Genomic DNA, 23,268 nt, shown 5'->3' with positions numbered 1-23,268 from the left:
GGGTAGGGACAGGCCCGCCATTTTGTATGAGGCGGGCCTAGCAGCCGGAGCAGGTAGGTGTCCTTCTGGCTGGATTTCATCAATAAGGTAGAGAGGGGTGGGGGTCGCAGGGAGTACAGGGGGAGTTGTTGGGGGGGGGGGTGACAGCGGAATGGATGGGCATATCTCTTGCTGTGGGGTGGGGGGGTAGGTAGTAACGTTGGGGGATTGTGCGGTGGGAGGGAGTGAACATCTCTCGCGCTGCAGGATGGAGGTTGGTGGGCAGTAGTCAGGGGATTGTGCGACGCAGCGAGAGTGGTCATCTCTCCTGCCGATCTTCAATTTGTTTTATTTCTTTAAATTTGCATTGGGGGGAGGGAAGTGGCGGCTCTGAGATGTCAACCCTTCTTACTTTCCTGTCAGTGCCTGAGCTGATCAGCACTCAGGCATTGATCAGAAAGTAACGCCATGACAGTTCAGACCTGTCGTCAAATTTTGGCTGCAAATGTGGCACAATGAGGTTGGAGAATCACTTGGCGGTGATAAAGAATCACTCGGTGTGCTCATTTTAATATTAATGACCTCATTGTACTACATTTGCATGAAAGAATTGGAGACTGCTAGGAAACTCGGAAAAGACCACGGTATGCCATTTTGATAATCCGCTGCTAAAATACATGCATGCTAATCCGGCTGGTACCGGTTTAGTGAGCACATTAAAGGCACGTTTAAGAATATTCCAGCCTTTTTTATCAATAACAATAATTTGGTAAATCAAAATTATAAAGTGAATACAAAATTGCATGCAGCCGTGCCTCTTAAAAATAAATGTAATAGAAGAAAATGCAAAAGAAAAAAATAACCAAAGAATAAAAACTGAGTTGGAGCACAGAGACAATGTGCTGGTTTAAGGCAACTGGTCACACTTTTTTCTCTGTGTCAAAAGAAAGAAATTCCTTTTTTGCTGTTATATAGACCTTTCCTTCACTATGTGAAACCATCTGCTTTCCTTCAGAGTGAGTTTATAGTCTTACCCTGGTTCCATGGTATCCTAGCTCATTTCCTTTCTTATCCTGTAAACAAATCTGCTAAACCATGTATATTCTAACATAAATTAAGGTCCAGGTGCCAATGTCCAGTGCTATGGGGTCCTCACAGCATTCCACAGATCCTCGGGGGTGGGGGGGATGGGGCTTTAAATTCCTGTAGATCTCATGACAGGCCTATAGTTTTAGCTCTAATATTTTATTATAACTAATTTACATCTGTCTTGGGCTTCCTAGATGGTATTTTTAAACAGTGTCCATGCTTAATTTAGGGCTCCTTTTACAAAGCTGCAGTAGCAAGTACAAGCATGGTAAATGCAGTGCAGTCCATGGAATTGAATGGGTTGCATCGCATTAGCCACATGAGAATTGCTACTATGGCTTTGTAAAAGGGGCCCTTAAAGTCTTAACCTTTTGCAGTTGATCCTTTTAGATTCATTGTAACCATTTTCCTAATTTTATTGTAGTCTCCCTTTTGAAAATTAAGGCTTGGCTTTTGTGAAATGCACATGGATATCCTATACAGAATCGCGCCTAAGCCCTCCTAAAAGAACCCGATTCTCTAACTGATGTCCATGTAACAGATGCTGGTTAGAGAATCGGGTTGCCGCTGAGCTTATCACGGCAAGGGATCTCCCTGCCGCAATAAGTTTAGCAGCAACCCATCCCCACCCCCCTCGAAGACTACCAGCAGGAAAGATGCCCAGTCCCTTCTGCCGGACCCCCCTCCTCCGAACATTACCCGGCAGGAGGGATAGAAACATGATGGCAGATAAAAGCCAAATGGCCCATCTAGTCTGCCTATCCGCAGTAACCATTATCTCTTTCTCTCTCCTATCCCAGGCCCTTTTGAATTCAGACACAGTCTCTCTCTACCACCTCTTCTGGGAGACTGTTCCATGCATCTATCACCCTTTCTGTAAAAAAGTATTTCCATAGATTACTCCGGAGCCTATCATCTCTTAACTTCATCCTATGCCCACTCATTGCAGTTTCCTTTCAAATTAAAGAGACTCGACTCATGCGCATTTACATTACGTAGGCATTTAAACATCTCTATCGTATCTAATCTAATCTTCTATTTGTGTGTCGCACATACCTATTCAGGCTCTAGATGACATACAAAGAGGGGTTGAAAGGGGCTCAGGAGGAGGGACTAAAAGGGGCCTTGAAAGGGGGGAGGGAAAGAGGGGGGCAAGAAATCATAGTTGTCTAGGAGCTCATCTAGCAAAAGAGGTGGAAAGATTAATTTCTGAGAAGTCAAGTAGGTTCAGCTATCAAAGAGGAAGGTTTTCAGTTTTTTCCAGAATGTTGTATGTTTAGTTTCTTTTCTGATCATTTCTGGCAGGTTATTCCATGTTTTTACTCCTATGAATGTAAGCATGGAGTGGAACAAACATAGTAACATAGTAGATGACGGCAGATAAAGACCCAAATGGTCCATCCAGTCTGCCCAACCTGATTCAATTTAAATTTTTTTTAATTTTTTCTTCTTAGCTATTTCTGGGCAAGAATCCAAAGCTCTACCCGGTACTGTGCTTGGGTTCCCATTGCCGAAATCTCCGTTAAAACCTACTTCAGCCCATCTACATCCTCCTAGTCATTGAAGCTCTCTCCAGCCCATCCTTCCCCAAACGGCCAGAAACAGAAAGTGCAAGTTTGCCCAGTACTGGCCTTAGTTCAATATTTAATATTATTTTCTGATTCTAGATCCTCTGTGTTCATCCCATGCTTCTTTGAACTCCGTCACCGTTTTCTTCTCCACCACCTCTCTCGGAAGCGCATTCCAGGCATCCACCACCCTCTCCGTAAAGTAGAATTTCCTAACATTGCTCTTGAATCTACCACCCTTCAACCTCAAATTTTGTCCTCTGGTTTTACCATTTTCCTTTCTCTGGAAAAGATTTTGTTCTACATTAATACCCTTCAAGTATTTGAACATCTGAATCATATCCTCCCTGTCCCTCCTTTCCTCTATTCAGGGCTTCCAGTCTCTCCTCATACGTCATCTGGTGCAAGCCTCCTATCATTTTCGTCGCCCTCCTCTGGACCGCTTCAAGTCTTCTTACGTCCTTCACCAGATACGGTCTCCAAAACTGAGCACAATACTCCAAGTGGGACCTCACCAATGACCTGTACAGGGGCATCAACACCTTCTTCCTACTACTGGCTACACCTCTCTATATACAGCCCAGCATCCTCCTGGCAGAAGCCACCACCTTGTCACACTGTTTTTTCGTCTTTAGATCTTTAGACACCATCACTCTAAGGTCCCTCTCCCCGTCTGTGCATATCAGCTTCTCACCTCCCAGCATATATGGTTCCTTCCGATTATTAATCCCCAAATGCATTACTCTGCAATGGAGATTTTTCATGGAAGGTAGATTCAACTGTATACTTCTCCCTCCGTATTCGCAGTTTCAGCATTCACGGTTTTTAGCTTGCTGGCTCTTCCCCCCAAATTACATCAGCTTGCATAGAGAAATCGCTGATTCCAAGCGTTTACAGAGAAAATCGCTGATTCCCAGCACTTTGTTCACCAAGTTTTGCTTCTCCTTCAGAAACAGGCCAGGTTTCCCACCATGTTATTCGCGGTTTCACCATATTCATGATGGTTTTTAATAGAAAACAGCAAATAACATAAAAAATTTATTCGCAGTTTTTCAGTATTTGCGGTTCTGTTAATCCCCTATCAAAGCAAATACAAAGGGAGAAGTGTATTCTGTTTATGAGTTTCCTGGAGGTAGACCAGGCTGTTGAGAATAGTTGGATGAGAGGAGTGGCTGAGTTTCCGTAGATTATGTGGTGTAGGATGCATGATGTTTTGAAGAATATTTGCGATGAAATTGGTAGCCAGTGTAATTGTTTGAGGTAGGCTGAGATCGAATCATATTTCTTTAGGTTTAAAATAAGTCTCATAGCTGTGTTCTGAATGAGCTGCAGTTTGTGAACTAGAGAGGAGTTGATCCCCAAATATGCTGAGTTGCAGTAGTCCAGCTGGTGTAGTACCATCAGCTGGACAATCAGAGCAAAATGATGTTGGTAGAAGTATGGCTTAATAAATCATAGTTGGCGTATAGTGAAGATATTCTTTTTCCGGAGGCTGGAGATTTGAGGATCCATTGTGAGTGTGTCATCCAGAATGATGCCAAGTACTTTTGAGGATTTCTGTACTGCGAGGGTGGTACCGGATTGAAGATTAATGCTTGCCGGGGCATTCTGTTGAGCGGTGTGGAAACAGATGGCTTTGGTTTTGGTGGCATTTAGTTTAAGTTGCCCAGGTGTGGATTTTTTCAATGTTGTTTGAAATTTTCTCGTCTGTTTGGTTGGTTGGTTCCTCCAAAGTATACAGATTGAGATCTTTAAGTCTGTCCCCATACGCCTTATGATGAAGACCACATAACATTTTAGTAGCCTTCCGCTGGACCAACTCCATCCTTTTTATCTCTTTTTGAAGGTGTGGCTTCCAGAATTGTACACACTATTCTAAATCAGGTCTCACCAAAGTCTTATACAGGGGCATCAATACCTCCTTTTTCCTCCTAGCCATACCTCTCCCTATGCAACCTAGCATCCTTCTATCTTTTGCTGTCACCTTTTCAACCTGTTTGGCCACCTTAAGATCATCACATACAATCACACCCAAGTTTCGCTCTTCTATCGTGCACATAAGCTCTTCACTCCCTACTCTGTACCATTCCCTCAGGTTTTTGCAGCCCAAATACATGACCTTACATTTCTTAGCATTAAATTATAGCTGCCAAATTTCAGACCATTCTTCAAGCTTCTCCAGGTATTTCTTCATGTTATTCACATCCGGCATGTCTACTCTATTGCAGATTTTCGTATCATCCGCAAAGAGGCAAATCTTACTCGACAACCCTTCAGCAATATCGTTTATAAAAATGTTAAGGGAGTCACGTGATGTGCTGAGCTGAGCAGGACGTGCCTTGCTCGTGCTCCGGGGCCCTGAGTCCCTCCGCACCTTGCCTACCCTGCTTCTTTACTTTAATATCGGTCCCCGAGGTTCCCTGGTGCATGGATCGTTTTCTCCAGCCCAGCAGCCCAGTTATGAGCGGTAAGGCGACTCGCAGCACAAAGGACCGGGAGGGGAAAGCGTTGAGGCCTGACCCCAAGATGGCGTTGGCGTCGGGATCAGGCTCTGAGCTTCCTTTGTCGGAGGCTCACATTGCGGCCCTGCCGGCGTCAGTAGTGCGAGCTTTAGACGCCCGCTTCGACCAACTATCGGGCCAGCTTGCATCTCTTGAGTCCCTGCTTTCAGAGACGACTCGGCATACTGGCGAACTGGAGACTAGAGTGGCCCACGTGGAAGATACCAGTTCGGCCTCCGCGGCGGAATTGGTGGACCTGAGAGCAAGACTTCAACGGCAGGCGGACAAGCTTGAGGATCTCGAAAACCATTTGAGACGTGACAACTTGCGCCTGATCGGATTGCCGGAGACGGTCCCGGATTCCCGTCTGCTTACCACATTGGAGACCTGGCTCAGGGCTGAATTGCCTCTCCCTGTAGGCATGGGACCGCTACAGCTGGATCGGGCCCACCGCCTGGAGCGTCGTGCTGATGACCATACCCGCGCCCGAGTAACCATCTTTAAAGTGCATAATTCAGCCCACAAAGAGGAACTCATGCGGGCTTACCGTCAAAAGCGCAACACTGTTACTTATGAGGGAACCCCGGTTCGTCTTTTCCAGGACTACTCTCCTGCGCTCCAGGAGCGCCGGCGCCGCTTCTCCAGGGTTTGCTCGGGGCTATTTGAGCGCAAGCAGTGATTCCAACTGCTTTATCCGGCCCTGCTGCGAGTTTGGACGACAGCTGGGTGGAAGAGCTATACATCGGTGGAAGAGGCACCGACCTATCTGGATGCTTTGCCTGGGGAGGCTGGACCTTCCTCGGCCCCTTGATGTTACTAGGCTCGTGGTGGCTGTTCGTGCCTTTCTGCTGGTGCTTTTGTTGACATCACCCTTCTTGGCCTATAGTTCCTGTGTTGTGGCTACCTATTTTTCCAGTGTGCCTGAAGGGTTGGCTGATGCACACTCCGGCACTGTTCCGGGCCTGCTGCTGTTATACTCCCATGTTCGCTACCTCTGTTCTTCTGGTTTGCTGGTTGTCCCTTTCTGGGGCTCTCTTATGGGACTTGTTTTCTTCTCCTCAATGATTGACTGGGCCTCGGAGGTGGCAGCATGTTTCCTTGGCTGCGGTCCTCTTTGCTGCTATCCTTTGGGCTCTGAGACATTTCATGGAGTGGGCTTCCTTGGACTCTTGGTGCCCTCACTGACTATTTGCTTGAGTGAGTGTTGTTTTAGGCATGTTTGTGGTGGTTTTTGATTCTGTCTGGGGGCTGTTGGTTTGGAGGTTTGGAAGGGTTTTGTTGGGAGGGTGAGGGTCTCTTTGTTTGATGGGACTCAGGGATGGATTTGCTTTTCTGGTGTCGTATTTGTGTGAGTGACCTCTGCGTATGGTTGGATTTGAGAGATGGCAGACCGTGAGCCTTCGAGCTACTTTCCCCCTTAGGATTTCTAGAGGGCTCTGGTATTCTCTGGGGCTGTCTGACGTTGTTGCCCCTTGGTTCCGGTGGCCCTCTGGCTTTTTGAAGGCTGGAGCTCTTTGTTGAATGCTGTGTGGGAGTGTGGGAGTAGTTGGTTTCGTATGGGTACTACTGTGGGGTTTTCGTTTTTAGGAGGGCTCCTGGTTTGGAGTGTTTGTGATGGGTGAGGTGGGGAGGGGTCGGGGCCCTGTTCATATCACAGCGTGACTCCCTCTCTGCTCCACGTTTGTGGGACGGGGTGTGAGTTAGTGGTTGAGTTAATGGGGGATTTGGTTTGTGTGGGTAGGGGGAGCTGTTGGGTTGGTATGGGTTGGGTATGGGGGGGGGGTCCTCCATCAGAATGTATATTTAGATTTGCCTTTTATTTTTGCCATTTCTTTGTTTCTACTGCTCTGGGGGAAGGCTGGGCCCCTGAAGTAGTTTTCACTTTTTTCTCTTTTCTTCTTCTTGCAGCGTATTTCCTGTTTCTTGACCTGAGTACCCCTTTTAGACTTACATCTTGGAATGTCGGAGGCATTACGTCTCCCATCAAGCAGTCCAAAATATTAGCTGCCTTGCAGCGCTATCGATAGGATATTGCATGTTTACAGGAAACCCGTCAGACTGATGCTGAACATCTTAAGTTACGTCGTTCTTGGGTGGGGAAGGTGTATTTTGCTTCCTCTCAGGGCCGCCATGGGAGCATTGCAGTGTTGGTCTGTAAATCTTTACCTCTTGGAGTGCAAATTCTTGATAAGGCGGCTGATGGTAGGTCCTTGCTTTTGAGACTTACATTGGGAGTGCAATCTTATCTTCTCCTTGTGATCTATGGCCCTAATTCGGGGGAATCGTCTTTCTTGCAAAGGTTGCTTCAACTTTGCTCCCATTTTCCTGGGGATCCTCTTCTTCTTTTGGGTGATTTTAATTTGGTGATGGATCCTGATCTGGATAAATCTGGATCTCAGGTTTCTTCTTTGGGTACTAAGGGTATGATGCTCCTGAGGAAGTCTCTCCAGACTTGTTGATGGATTACCTTAGCTCTTCTGGTTTACCTCGTCTACCAGGGGAGGTAGTGTCTTCTCTCAATAGCCCGTTTCGAGCATCTGAATTGGAGTCTGCCATTAAAGCTCTCCGATCGGACAGGGTCCCCGGTCCGGATGGTTTTTTGGGAGACTTTTACCGGCTTCTTTCTTCCACTCTGTATGGCCCTTTGCTAGATTATTTTAACGCGGCTATTGCTCAGGGCTCCTTTCCATGTTTTGCTAATGAGGCCCTTATCTCTTTATTGTTGAAGCCTGGAAAGGAGGCTGACCAACCTGGTTCGAATCGCCCCATATCCTTGATTAATGTAGATCTGAAACTTTTGGCCTGTATGTTGGCTGATCGCCTTGCCCCCCATCTCCCTCAGCTTATTCATGAGGACCAAGTCAGGTTTGTTCGGGGCCGTCAATCTGTTTGCAATGTCCGAAAAGTCCTCCTTGCACTTGCTCATTGTCATTCTTATCAGATTCCAGCTCTCTTTGTTAGCCTTGATGCCTCTAAGGCATTTGATAGTGTTCATTGGCCCTTCCTGTTTTGTACCCTAGAACATGTTGGGTTGGGAGGGTTTTATCTTGATGCTATACGTGCTCTTTATTCCAATCCGAGGGCTTCGCTTTTGGTTAATGGGACCCGCACGGACTCTTTCCCCATTCTTCGTGGAACCCGACAGGGTTGCCCTCTTTCCCCCCTGTTGTTTCTTCTTTCTTTGGAATCTTTGCTGTGTACTCTTCAGGGGTTCGAGGAAGTGCAGGGCCTGCGGCTTGGTGAGTTTGAATTGAAGACCTTAGCGTATGCGGATGACATGTTTTTGATTCTTACCAGGCCTGAAGACTCTTTGCCGACAGCATTGGACCTAATTTCTGAATTTGGCTATTATTCAGGTCTTTCTCTTAATTTGGATAAGTCCTTTGCTTTATCTGTACCGCCTGACTTACGGACGAAGTGGCGGGGCATTTTTCCTTTATGTTGGGCTGACTTGCATTTAAGATATCTGGGGGTCACTATACCTCAGGATTTATCTAATCTATATCGTTTAAACGTTGCCCCCTTGTTTCAAGCCCTTCAGAACAAATTGCAACTTTTGGGCACTCTCCCCTTTTCGCTTTTGGGTCAGGTTCACCTGTGTAACATGCTCCTCATCCCCTGTTGGCTTTACGTCTTTCAAGTCCTTCTCCTTTATTTGACCGCTCGTGACGAAAGGCAGTTAGAACGCTTGGTTCAGAAATTTCTTTGGGCTGGGAGGCGGCCATACTTACCTTATAAATGGGCGGCGACTCCCTGGTATAGGGGTGGCCTGGGCTTATTGAACCTTAGGTATTTTACTGTTGGATGTAGTATGCGCCATATTAATGATCTATTTAGGGGTACTTCAGCATTCACAAACACTTCTTTAGAGCTTTCCTGTTTTCATTCCACTTATTTTAGCGCTTATCTTCATTCTCTTCCTTCCCTTGTGCCAGACTCTCTTTCTGTAAAGGTGTTGCACCGTCCTCTGCGGAAGGTTTGGCGCTGGGTCTGTAAATATCATGCACTTTCTGCTTTTGTCTCTCCCTTTCTGCCTATCCGCTTTAATAGCTCCTTCTTACCTGGTATTGATGGGCCGAGCTTTGCTCGGTGGGAAACAAGGGGTATTCATTATGTATTTCATTTGGTGGATGATGATGGCCTTATTAAGTCCTTTGATCAGTTGCGGGATGAGTTTGACCTCCCCCCCACTGATTATTTTGCTTATATGCAAATTCAGCATTATATTTTTTCTTTACCCACTAGTTCTTTACAAGCCTCCTGCCAAGAGTTACTTTCTACGGCTTTTACCATTGGCTCTCAACTTCCGGTTCCCCTTAAGTTTCATCATCGCCATTTAAAAGATGAGTCCCCTTTGTTTGATCATGCTAGGCTGCGCGACGCTTGGTCGCGTGATCTAGCTGTAGAGTTGCCCACTGATGTTCTTTTACAGGCTATCCGGCGGCTACCTGTTTTCAGAAAATACACTACCTTTTGAGAGCAACATTATAAGTTAATCTTTCGTTTATATATTTCTCCCAAACGGACTTACTTATCACGCTTCCGAGAGACTGCTGCCTGTCCACGCTGCCAGGCTCCGGAGGCAGGCTTGGGACATATGTTTTGGTCTTGCCCTGCTGTTCAAGATTTTTGGAATGTAATTTTTGTCTTTGTGGAGGGTATTTGGAACATTACTATTCGCCAATCCCCTTTACTTTTGTTTGGACTTGTTCCCCATTATTTCCCTCATGCGAAGGAGTTGCGGCTTTCCTTAAGTGGACAGTCCTGGTTGCTCTGAAATGTATTTTGTTGAACTGGCTTGAGGTTACTGCTCCGGACTACTCCCTATGGAGATGTCGGATGATCGCTCTCCTGATGTGGGAACGGAGGGATGTGAAAGATCTCTCTTCTCTCCCAGGCCGCATCTTTCAGAACACATGGGAACCCTTTTGGACTACCTTGACTCCTTTGGCTCGCAGCCGAGTACTTAACTGTTGAATTTCTTTTTGTTCTTTGATTCATATGTATTGATTGGTTATCTTGTTTTCTTACATGTTTCCTTGGTACTGAATGTTGGGATGGAGGACCGGGGGGGGGGGGGGGGGTTGTTTGGGCTGGCTTGGGATTGGGGGGGGTTTGTTTGTGAGGTTTCTGCTGGTTTGACTTCTAAAATGCTGAGCTGTATTATATTGGTATTCTTGCATTGGTGTTGTTTTCGATTGCTCAATAAAATATATTTGACATAATAAAAATGTTAAAAAGAACAGGCTTAAGATAGAACCTTGAGGCACACCACTGGTAACATCCCTTTCCTCAGGGCGATCTCCATTAATCACTACCCTCTGTCACCTTCCACTCAACCAGTTCTTGACCCAGCCTGTCACTTTGGGACCCATCCCAAGGGCACTCAGTTTATTTATTAGACGTCTGTATGGAACACTGTCAAAGGCTTTGCTAAAATCTAAATACACCACATCTAGCGCACATCCTCTATCCAATTCTCTGGTCACCCATTCAAAGAAATTGATCAGATTTGTCTGACAAGACCTACCTCTAGTGAATCCAAGTTGCCTCCAGTCCTGTAATCCACAGGATTTCAGAAACGTGACCATTCTCTGTTTTAAAAGGGTTTCTATTAATTTAGGTACCACAGAAGTCAGACTTACCGGCCTGTAATTCCTTACTTCCACATCTGCCTTTTGCCGGTCCTCCGATACCATCCCCCCTCCCGAACGATCATGGCAGGATGAATGCTCAGTTCCTCCTGCCAACACCCCCTCACCCCACGTACATTGCTGGCAGGAGGGATGCCCAATCCTTCCCGCTGGAACCTCCTACCCCCCTGAAAGTTCACCCCTACCAGGACCCCCTCTAATTCCACCCAGACCCCCACCAGGACTCTCTGGACCCACCTAACCTTCAATTGATGGACGAACGGACAGCTTCTGCATGCGTCCGGCCACCAACAGGCCCACCTCCACTGCAATGTTGGGCCTGCCCCTTCCCAGTGCATCATGGGATGTACTGGGGAGGGGCCTAAGGACCTGATTGGCCCAGGCGCTTAACTCCCTTCGCATGAGGGAAATAATGGGGAACAAGTCCAAACAAAAGTAAAGGGGATCGGCGAATAGTAATGCTCCAAATACCCTCCACAAAGACAAAAATTACATTCCAAAAATCTTGAACAGCAGGGCAAGACCAAAACATATGTCCCAAGCCTGCCTCCGGAGCCTGGCAGCGAGGACAGGCAGCAGTCTCTCGGAAGCGTGATAAGTAAGCCCGTTTGGGAGAAATATATAAATGAAAGATTAACTTATAATGTTGCTCCCAAAAGGTAGTGTATTTTCTGAAAACAGGTAGCCACCGGATAGCCTGTAAAAGAACATGAGTGGGCAACTCTATAGCTAGATCACGCGACCAAGCGTCGCGCAGCCTAGCATGATCAAACAAAGGGGACTCATCCTTCAAATGGCGATGATGAAACTTAAGGGGAACCGGAAGTTGAGAGCCAATGGTAAAAGCCGTAGAAAGTAACTCTTGGCAGGAGGCTTGTAAAGAACTAGTGGGTATAAGAGGGGCCTTAGGCACGTTGGCCAAACGGAATCTTTGGCTCATCTCGCAGTGCATTCTGGGATGCACTAGGACTAGCCTAAGATTCAGATTGACCATATCCCCTAGGCCACCCCCCCATGGAAGGGGTCTAGGGGATCTTACCAACCGGAATCTTAGGCCACTCCCAATGCATCCCATGATGCACCGGGAAGGGGCAGGCCCGCCATTGCAGAGGAGGCTGGCCGGCCGGATGCAGGCAGAAGCCATCCATCCATCAATTCAAGATTAGGAGGGATCTGGGGGGGTCTTGGTGGGGGTGTGGGAGTCTGGGTGGGGTTAGGAGGAGTCCTGATGGGGGGGACCTTGTGGCGGTAAATGGTGGGGGTCAAACTTTGGGGGGGAGGTTCCTGTGGGAGGGATTGGGCATCTCTCCTGCCACCATCGTTCAGGGGGTTCCATCAGGAGAGATTGGGCATTTTCCTGCCATAATCATTTGGGAGGGTGTTCCGGCAGGAGAGATTGGGCATCTCTCCTGCCGGGAAACATCGGGGTGGGTTCAGGGGTGCCGAGCAGGAGGGACCGAGCAACCCTCCTGCCTTGATCGTTCGGAGGGTTTTCAAGGCAGGTGTCGACAGGAGGGACTGGGCAATTTTTTGTTTCTTTCTGATGGCGATATACTTTTTAGTTTGGATTTCTTGCAGTTATTTCTTCAGCTAGTTTGTAACTTAGGAGTTTTTGGTTTTGAAACTAAAATAAATTTAGTTTTTATCCAAATGATATATTTTCATGTTATTGAAAGCCAAACCAATTTTATCATGCTAAAAATTGTAAATCAAGACCCTTTTTATTTCCTGGAGGCTTGTGACACATTCTTTGGGAATAACTTGCTGTGTTGTGTTAGTGAAACTCTGATCTTACCATTATCCAAGGACAAGTAGGCAGCATATTCACATGTGAGTGACATCATCCACGGAGCCCGGTATGGACAGTGGGAAAAAGTGCATTGCCACTTTAAGATTTTAGAAACTTCGCAACTGCTTGCACCTCACATGCATGAGTGCCTTTCCACCCGATGCTGGCTCGCAGTACCTCAATTCTTCATTTTCCACGGAATGATAAAGTGTTAATTTTTTTGGACTCAGTCCAAAGCACCTTCCCATCAGCGGTTTCTATTTTTATCTCTTCGGCTATATTTTATTTTTTAAAAATTTATAAACTGCATATAATCAAAGCAAAGTACAAGATAACATACATATTATTCAAACACCCCCAAGGTCTATAACAAACATAAATTTACATTAACATTGCAAGCTGAAGTTCTTGCTTCATCTACTGCTTCTACAAAATCATTTTGTAAAGGTCAATACATGGCCAGAAAATATCAGTATTCAAGTTCAAGTTTATTAAAATTTAATGTACCACTCATCAGGTTCCTGAGCAGTGTACATATTTAAAATTATAAATTAGAGTGACAGACAAATAACACATTGACATATAGTAACGAATGATAAGATGGGTTAAAAATGCAATTCAAATAGGATAGCAAACCGTTAAGGGATAGCACGTTAGGGAGGGAATCCTGGCTGCAAGTGAATGTTTGAGAAAATAGGTTAAAGATTAGGCATCCTCATCAAGGTCTCACACCCCTCAACACCCTGCAGTATTGATGTTACCAGCTATTAGGGAACCGGTGCAAATCTTCAAGGACTAACTCAATGAGTTTTTCCAGAGGGAGCTCAGTGACCTATTTAAGCTGCACTCGACACTGGTGCTTACATCGACTCCCTTGGTAACAGCCCAGCCTGAGCATAGCACTCTGAGGTCTGCATCGAGGCATCACTCTACATTGTATTGGCGCTTTTCATCTTGGCATTGACACACTCCATCGAAGCATGGACACTTCATTGATGCATCAACCTTTTGTATCGCAGCATCGACATATATCGACATCCCATGCTTCCAGATCCAAAAGATCATCGCATTGCTCGTCATCAGATCAGTACTAACATTGTTGAAGAAGCTTTTCTTCACATTCTCACACTCATCGGTCTCCTCCATCTAGGAAATCTTCATCCTATAGAGTGGGGTACAAAAAGTTGATTTTGATCTGACCTGTTGTCATACTGAGTATGAGCCTACATTATCTGCTTCTGAATCCTATAGTATCTCTTCAGGTCTGTCTCCTCCTCTTCCTAGAAGATCATCATCTCCTGAGTGACTTTCCATTACCAAGTATATCAGACAGTTGGGGAAAACTCTACCTGTCTGATTGAGGGCAGACACTGAGCCCAGAACAGAACTTGATGCTTTGGATTTTGACGAGCCTCCTAAACAGCTTAAGTTGCCTCTCCACAATCTCTCAAAGAGGTGCTCTTTAAGAACTGGGAGAATCCTCTTTCTGTCATTATATCTCCTAGAAAGATTGACTCACTTTTTAGAATCATATCTTGTCTTGGCTTTGATAAACCACAGCTATCCCTCCAATCATTGCTTGTGGAATCGTCCCTTAAAAAATCCTTCAAATCCAGGGTTTATGCCACTCCACCACCAGGACATGAGAGTTATACTATGGATACATTTGGTCGCCATCTTTAACCGAACTCTATGTTGGCCAACTGAGTTCTTAATTACAACTTCTACATATCTTTTTACCTTAAATATCTCATAAAGAAGTTGGCTGATTTTGAGCAGCATATTCTAACTGACCGCCCAACAGATTTTCAGCAGACTACTTAATCTATTTCAAACATGAAAATATATGGCAAGATGTATTCAAAATGTTATCCAGAGCATCCGCCATGTATGTTACTTTGAGACGTCTTGTTTGGCTGCGAGTCTCCAACATAGATATCAACCTTCAAGACCAGTTAGCCAACAACCCTTGTCTCAATGAACAACTCTTTGGTGACAAGATAGTCTGCTACTCAAAAATTTACTCAGCATGAGCAGAATTGGAATTCTTTAACAAGATCTAAGACTAAGGCTCAACCATCTAAGTCTGCTACTCAAAAATTTACTCAGCATGAGCAGAATTGGAATTCTTTAACAAGATCTAAGACTAAGGCTCAACCATCTAAGTCTGCTACTCAAAAATTTACTCAGCATGAGCAGAATTGGAATTCTTTAACAAAATCTAAGACTAAGGCTCAACCATCTAAGTCTCCTCAAAAATCTATCTCTTGTTCCTATAAGAGACAGTATTATACAACATCCTCTTCTTCTATGTCTCTACCACAGAAGAGGCAGAAACAACAGAGACCTTAGAAGCCTCAGTCTTTGGATCCTCAAACATCAGCCCATTCTTTTTGACGTGCTTCTAGAGAGTATAACCAAAATTTCTCCTCCTCAGCCTCTTCCCCAACCCATCGGAGGTCTACTTCTCTTGTATCATTGGCACTGGACTCTCATCACCATGATGCTTGGGGTCCTTAAAGTCATCAAGGAAGGTTAGTCTCTCCAGTTTATAATCATTCCTCCAGATCACCATCCAAGAGAGTCCTCTTTTATATCTCAACAGACATCCCTTCTTCTTCAGGAAATTAAAGCTCTACCTCAACTAAATGCCATAGAAGTAGTTCCTCCTTCTCAGAAAAATCAAGGGTTCTACTCCAAGTATTTCCTAATTCCAAAGAAGACGGGAGGTTTTTGTCCAATTCTCGACCTCCGAGCCTTAAACAAATATCTAGTCAAAGAAAAGTTTTGCATACTATCTTTAGGGACCCTATACCCACTTCTAGAATGAAACAATTGGCTGTGCTCTCTGGACCTCAAAGAGGTCTACACACACATATCCATGCATCCCGATCACAGACAGGTTCTACATTTTCAGACAGCTCATCAACATTTCTAGTACAAAGTTCTGCATTTGGCCTTGCTTCATCTCCAAGAGTATTCAACAAGTGCCTAGTGGTCGTGGCAGCAACCCTATATACTCATTGGTTTCAAGTGTTTCCATATCTGGACGATTGGCTGAAAAAGCCACATCTCCTCAAGCAACTCAGCAATACAGTTGACGATCACTTTTCTCCAGCTTCTAGGGTTTGAAGTCAACTTCCCCAAGTCACAGCTTCAATCCTGTCAACAACTGCAATTCATAGGAGCCTACTCAACACCATTCTTCTGATCTGAGATGAAGTCGTGCAAAGGGTGTACAGTATTCCCCCGATATTCGCGAGGGTTCCAGAGAGGCAGGAAAGAGCAGTTGGAGCGCTGGTGAGTGAAAGAAATTACTCGCGGTATGCTCCAACCGCCTCTTCCTGTACTAAAGTCGGGCCTCACCAGTCAGGAGCTGGTTTGATATGCAGCTCCTGATTGGTGAGGCCCAACTTTAGTGCAGGAAGAGGCAGTCGGAGCATACCGCGAGTGATTTCCTTCACTCACCGGCGCTCCGGCTGCTCTCTCCTGCCCAGTCATTCGCGGTCGGAAAATACCATGAATGACCGGGACTGTGAATTGCCGACCACGAATGACCAGGGAAGTACTGTAACATGAACTGTAGATGCCATGTGACAAGCTTCAAGTTTATTAGGATTTTATATACAGCCTATCAATAATAATAATAATAATTTTATTTTTTATATACCGCAGCAGTTTACAACAAGAGGTGCTGGACAATCAGCGAAGTAGTTACAATACAAAGTCATCGAATATAAGGTACAGGTTGGGAGTAGTGATACACTATAAGATTCTTAGCTTACAATCAATTAAACAAATTCGTTTTTATTGACTTTCTAAAATCAATCAAGGTTATCTAAGCGGTTTTATGATCAGGTACTCAAGCATTTTCCCTATCTGTCCCGGTGGGCTCATAAGTGACTTGCCCAGGGTCACAAGGAGCAGCACGGTGTTTGCTGTCTTGCTGAGATGGTTTGTAAAGTGGAGTGCAGATATATTCACAATCCTCCCACCTCTCCTGGTTGGCTTCTTAGCTTGCTTACAGAACTGAGCCGGCGTTGGGCGGCAAGGCACTCACATGCGTGGTGCAGTCATTTGTGAAGTTTCTAAAAACTTAAAGAGGCAATGCACTTTTTCCCACTGTCCGTACCAGGCTCCATGGATGACGTCACCCACATGTGAAATATCTGCCTGCTGTCCCCGGATAACACCTGTTAAAGTAAGTGTGCTTTATAGTGGAATTAAATTCAATACCAAAGGACAAATGTCTCAACTGTCTCATCAACTTTCTACGATTATTTAGGGCTTCAGACATGGCATGTCTGAAGAACAAAAATGGCATGTCTGAAGCCCTAAATAATCGTAGAAAGTTGATGAGACAGTTGAGACATTTGTCCTTTGGTATTGAATATAAAGCATGGACCAATGTTGAAGGAGTGACTGGGATATTTACTTTTATAGTGGAATTAGTCAGCTTTAGTGTCCGGTGTTTTGATGAAGTGGGTAAATACTCATGTGTTTTTCCCCCATCAGCTGAGAAAGAGAGCCAGTTGGAGAATGTGATGACGCCCGCTATACAAAAATCATCTCCATCGACAAACTTAGCATGGATGGCAAAGAAATTGAACAGTAATATCTCTCCCCTTCTGGAAATGACCATGCCAGACAGAAACTTTCAGGACAAGATCACTAGTTTGCAACAACAGGTGTTCATTCTCTCCGAGGAACTAAAGTCTCAAAAGGTAGGCCAAGGTTATGAAGGGGTTAAGATGAGATAGATAATGCCTTAACTAGGAGATCAGGATCAAAAGAGTTAAAGTTTAACAAAGCATTATACTGCATGTAAGGCAATTTATATTGAATGAATAAATTAGCACTGTGTGTGTTTGTGTTTCTGTGGTAGCGATCTGGAAAAGGTGAATTTGCAACTCTCAAAATAGAGAGTGGATTAAGAACTGCAAGTGTATCTGATTGTATAATCAACAGAAATTAAGACTGTATACGGGGGTGGATGGGGGGAGAGGAGAGGAGGAGAGCTAAGGTTACACTGTACATTTGAAAGAGCCAGCTGATATTAGACTGCTAAAAGGTTTGGTGCTAATTGTCACATGCTATCTGTGAGCTAGAATTGTCACAGCTCTGAAGGATAAAACTTTGTGGTTAGCTATGTTAGTCCATTTTTAAAGGTAGTTAATAGAAACAAAATAAAAATGGATCATCTTAGCTCCTTTTTTTTTGTGCTTTAGATCTGTAGGAGACAAGTGTAGGCTCCCTCTCTGGTTCAGCTGCTAGAGAATTAGAAGACACATACCGTGTTTCCCCGAAAATAAGACCTACCTGAAAAGCCCTAGCATGATTTTTGAGGTAGGTCTTAATATAAGTCCTACCCCAAAAAATAAGCCCTAGTTGCTGGCGGCAGCAGCAGCACTTCTTCCTCCCCCCCCCGATGGCGGTGCTGCTGCTGATCGCACTGCTTCTATTGCTCTTGATGCTGTGCATGAGAGACGACTGGACCAAACGTCCAGAGGCGTTGGAGCTGCCGGACCTAGATCCCGCCTGTCGGGAGCAGCTTGAAGAGGTGGCGAATGGCAGCTCGGCGTTGAGCGCTGTGCTCGGTCGCTCCATCTCTGCAGGAGCTGTCAGACACAGTTCTAGGATCTTATCCACCTGCTCAACATCTCGTCGGCGCTGCAGGTGAGAGAGCCGAGCCAGGTGGTGCTGGCTGGTTCCCCTAGTTCCCATCACCCCCCCCCAAATAGTAGCATTCCCTCCCTCTCCCACTCTTCATCTGATAGCGCTGCACCCCCTTGGCTCCCATACTCAAAGTGCTGCTCCTCTTCATCTCACCTCCCCCCACCCCTCATCTGGCAACACTGCTCCGCACCCCGCTTCCCTGCTCCCTTTCCTCCCTTTCCTCCCAGCTCCCCCACCCCTCATCTGGCAACACTGCTCCCAACCCCTCCCCTTGATAATATAATAATAATAATTTTATTTTTATATACCGCCAAAGCTATAGTAGTTCGAGGCGGTTCACAATAAGAGGAAGCCTGATATTTTTATTTTATTTATTTATTTTTTTGCATTTTCTACTAAAATTAGGATGACAACTATAAAAACATACGAATAGCCTTACCGGGTCAGACCAACGGTCCATTTAGTCCAGTAGCCCATCTTCATGGTGGCCAATCCAGATCACTAGTACCTGGCAAAAACCCAAATAGTAGCAACATTCCATGCCACTGATCCGGGACAAGCAGTGGCTTCCCCCATGTCTCAATAGCATACTATGGACTCTCTTCTTTTCTATCTTCACAGATATGTATTGACAACATCCCAATTATCATGGGCTCATCAGTTAAAATCCTAAGCATGATTATCAACAGTAAATTAAACTACCACAAACAAATCAGTGCCTTGGTCAAAAACAGCTTTTACAAACTACGAATGATAAGATCACTAGCAAATTTCCTTGATTCTTCCTCTCTGAATATATTGGCCCACGCCCTTATAATATCCAAAATTGATTATTGTAACTCTGTATATAAAGGTATCCTGCAGAAAGAGATTAGGCGGCTCCAATTAATCCAAAATACAGCAATTAAAATTGTTACCAAAACCAAGAAATTTGATCATGTCACCCCACTTTTGAAAAAAGCCCATTGGCTTACTATCCCCTACAGAATAATTTATAAAGCTGCTTTGTTAACATTCAAAACTCAAAAAACAAAGGTCCCTAGCTTTATTGACAAACTTCTTATCCCCCATGAGTCATCCAGATCACTTAGATCATCTACTCAACATTTATGTTTGTTCCCTTCCTAAAGCCTCTCTCCCCTGAAGAGGTTTCCAGCTCCAAGCAGGGTAATGGCCCAGTCCCTATGGAGGTAGAGGAGACTGGCTCCTCTAGGGACTTCACCAGAGGAACAAATGGAAGTGGAGGAGGTTCTGATTGGTACAGAGGGGCAACGCTGGTTATTACCCCCTGAGGAAGATCTGCTTTGGACAGATTGAAACTCCTGTTTCTCCTGTCAGAAGGGCGTCGGATCGTGGGTTATACTGTTTGAGTTTATGAGGACAACTTACTGCTGTGCTCTGAACGGGGAACAGGGGTAGCGGTGGCATTCAGCCAGTTAAGAGACTTATGGTACTTGGTGAATGCAGAAATTAAAATCATTTTACCACCACCTAATTCTACAAATTTCAGTCTTCTTTGTGACCTCTCTGCCGCCGCTGTGGACTCCACCCCCATAAGCCCGCAGTCTTCTTTGCGACCTCTCTGCCGCCGCACAGCAGCGGCCCGCTGTGGACTCCACCCCCATAAGCCCGGTACATGCATTTTATAAACAGGCTCCTTGCGGCACACGCCGCAAAGGGAGCACGCTTAAGGAGCAGGTTCTGCTCCTTATTGCGCTCCTTTGTGCGCGACCAGTAATTAAAAGTGATGGGTTTTTAACAAAGAACTCCCAAAGGAAAAGTTTTCCGGTGAGTAAATTCCTTAAGAGATTCTTACTTATTCTCTTAGTAATTTATTATTTTAATTGGAGCACTTTTTGGGCCTTCCCTTGTTTTGAAACTCCATTAGCTCAATTAAAAAACCCTAATATTTCATCTGTAATGGAGCGACATACTTCAAATATTCCAATCATTTGTGGTCATCGGCCTCCTAAGCCTCTTAATAAACTAAATTATTTTCATATCATGGAACGTTCTAATATTCCCTTAAGTCATCATTACTCAATTCCTTCAAAGAATTATACCTCTTTTAATTCAACTAAATCTTCTTTTAAAATTGGCTTAATTAATGTTCGTTCTTTTAAAACTAAATATCATTTAATTAAAGATCTCATCACACAATTCGCTTATGACGTTTTATGTATAGTTGAAACTTGGCTTACTGAAGGAGAAGAAGCGTATTTTTCTTATGCTTGTCCTCCTGGATTTTCCTTTCTCTATAATCATCGTCCGAATAAACGTGGTGGAGGATTAGCTGTTATTTTACGTGACTCATTAATACTTAATAATGAACGTGTCTCAGCTAATTCTTCCATTGAGTTCTTACAATTCTCCCTAAGAGCTAAACCATAATTGGATATTCTGCTAATCTATCTTCCACCGCCTATTAATTTTGAAAACCTTTCTTTATTGCAATCCCTGCTATTTGATTTTGGATCTTCTTCTACTAATTCTTTGATACTAGGAGATTTCAATATAAATTTTGATGATTTGAACAATAGTTATACCAAATATATTTCTACCCTTCTTAATCAAATGGACTTTTGTACACTCATATCCTAAGCCACACATCAAGCAGGTCATACTATCGATATGGCCATAACATCATCTGCTTCAATAGATAATTACGTAATAGGATCTTCTCTACCAGTACCTTGGTCAGATCATCACCTAATTCCAATAACCTATCTATCTTCTACTATTAAAACTGCGGTAGTTAGTAAAACAATAAAATATAGAGACTTTAGCAAGCTATCAGCTAATCTAATTGCTGCAAATTTTCAATTTAATTTTTTGAACCCTAAGTCTAACTCTTTAAATGACTTTCTATCTTTATGGAAGGACTCCACTAAACTTCTACTAGACAAAGTAGCACCAATACAAATTAAATGTATCTCGGCCCGAAAATGTTCTAATCCTTGGTTTTCAGCAGAACTTGCTTTAATTAAAAAACAACTGAGATCTCTGGAGCGTCGTTGGAGAAAAGACAAGAATCAATTTAATTTAGAAAAATTTAAAGCACACTCTAATATTTATAGGGAAAAAATAAATCAAGCCAAAAAGAAATATTATTCAGACCAAATCTTAAAAGCCAAAAACTTTTCTACTCTATACAATATTCTAAAATCGGTGACTCCCTCTTCCAAAAAACTAGGTCAATCTTCTAACCACCTATCGACAGCACAAGAGCTTGCAACTTATTTTATGGATAAAGTTAAAAACATTAGGGAAAAGTTTAGTAAAAATGGAGTGATGATGATCGAACAAGATGCCGTAGAATCTTCGTCATTACTATCTGCAAAATGTGCGCAATTTCATCTTCCTTCCATTGAAGAACTTGAATCTCTGATCAAAACGATTAACACAAAGGGTATGCAAACTGAGTCAATCCCCCCTTTTATTCTTATACGGTACTTTGATATTTTTGGACCCTCAATACTCTTTCTGATCAATGAAAGCTTACAGCACAGCATTATGCCCAGGGATTGGAAAACCTCCATTATTTACCCTATTGTTAAAGATCACAAAATAAGTATCGAAGAGAAATCGAACTATAGGCCAATTTCAAATATCCCATTTTTGGCAAAAATTACAGAGAAAATAGTATTCAACCAAATATCAAACTTTATAGAACAAACAAATATTCTACATCCAAATCAAACTGGTTTCTGGCAACACCACTCTACTGAACATTCTTTGATAGGTATGATATCATCTATACTCTACCACTTGGACCATCATTCTTCTGTTCTCTTGATTTCGATTGACCTCTCGGCAGCTTTTGATACAATTGATCACAATCTCTTATTGAACAGACTACAATCCATAGGCATTACAGAGCAAGTCCTACTTTGGTTTAGATCTTATTTGGATAATCGCTCTTCAATAGTTTCTTTAATGATTCTATTTCTGCTAGTTTCTCAGCTACATATGGTATTCCACAAGGCTCTATCCTGTCCCCACTTCTGTTTAATATATTTCTTGCTCCTCTTATGACTCTTTGCCAATCCATTGGCTTCTCCGTATTTGCCTATGCAGATGATATACAACTTTTGCATCCTCTTGACCCTAATAGTTCTTCCGAAATTTCAGCTATCAATGAGAAATTAAAACAGATTCAATTATGGCTTGATAATAATAGATTATCCTTAACTATTAATAAAACTAATACCTTGCTCTTTCCTTGGAAAGACAATCATAAGCTCGCTGTTCCTATTTCCATCCAAGGGGTTACTCTTAAGCAGATAAATAAGATTTGAATTTTAGGTGTGATTTTAGATGAAAACCTAACCTATCATGACCATGTTAGTTATGTGGTTAAAGCTACTTTTTACAGACTTCGCCAAATACGGGCCATTTCAAAATTTCTATGTCCAAAATCATTGAATATATTAATTCACTCAATGATTATCTCAAAAATTGATTACTGTAATGCATTATTCAAGGGAATGGCTCAAAAAGAAATTAGAAGATTGCAGATAATCCAGAATGCCTCTATCAAATTAATTATGGGAGCTAAGAAGTTCGATCTTGTAACTCCATTACTTCAAAATGCGCATTGGCTTCCGGTATCCCATCGTATTCAATACAAATTATCTTTACTTACATTTAAATCGCTATTATATAAAACTCCTGCTTTTATTTATAAAGCATTGATACCTTATAATTCTCCCAAATTTTTAAGATCAAACGACCAACTTTTGTTGGTCATCCCCACTCTCAAAATTATCAATACTCGAAGGCAATTTATTTTTACTGTTACGGCGCCTCAGACCTGGAATTCACTCCTGCTATACCTAAGAGAGGAAAAGAATTTGGAAAAATTTAAGAGCCAATTTAAGAGCTTTCTTTTTAAAGATGCGTTCAATACTTAATTGAAATGTTAATTTGCTCTTTCGTCAATTGCTCTTTTGTCTACTTTTATTTTTACCTATTTATTTGTCCTTCTATTCCTGTTGTGTTTTACCTTTAAT

At 43.5% G+C, this 23,268-nt stretch overlaps 1 protein-coding gene across 1 annotated transcript in view; it reads left to right on the top strand.

Moving 5' to 3' along the window:
- The window catches only part of TBC1D2 (TBC1 domain family member 2), a 523,004-nt gene that overhangs the window by 233,798 nt on the left and 265,938 nt on the right, over window positions 1–23,268 (top strand). The window contains exon 6 of the mRNA XM_033918140.1: window positions 17,096–17,304. Within this exon, the coding sequence (XP_033774031.1) occupies window positions 17,096–17,304 (209 nt within the window). The remainder of the gene's footprint in view (window positions 1–17,095; window positions 17,305–23,268) is intronic.

Source organism: Geotrypetes seraphini, chromosome 1 (genome assembly GCF_902459505.1).
Source record: "Geotrypetes seraphini chromosome 1, aGeoSer1.1, whole genome shotgun sequence".
In the NCBI taxonomy this organism is placed as follows: Eukaryota; Metazoa; Chordata; class Amphibia; order Gymnophiona; family Dermophiidae; genus Geotrypetes; species Geotrypetes seraphini.
The sequence above is the reverse complement of the archived record's forward strand: the minus strand, read 5'-3'. Positions and strand labels throughout refer to the sequence as shown.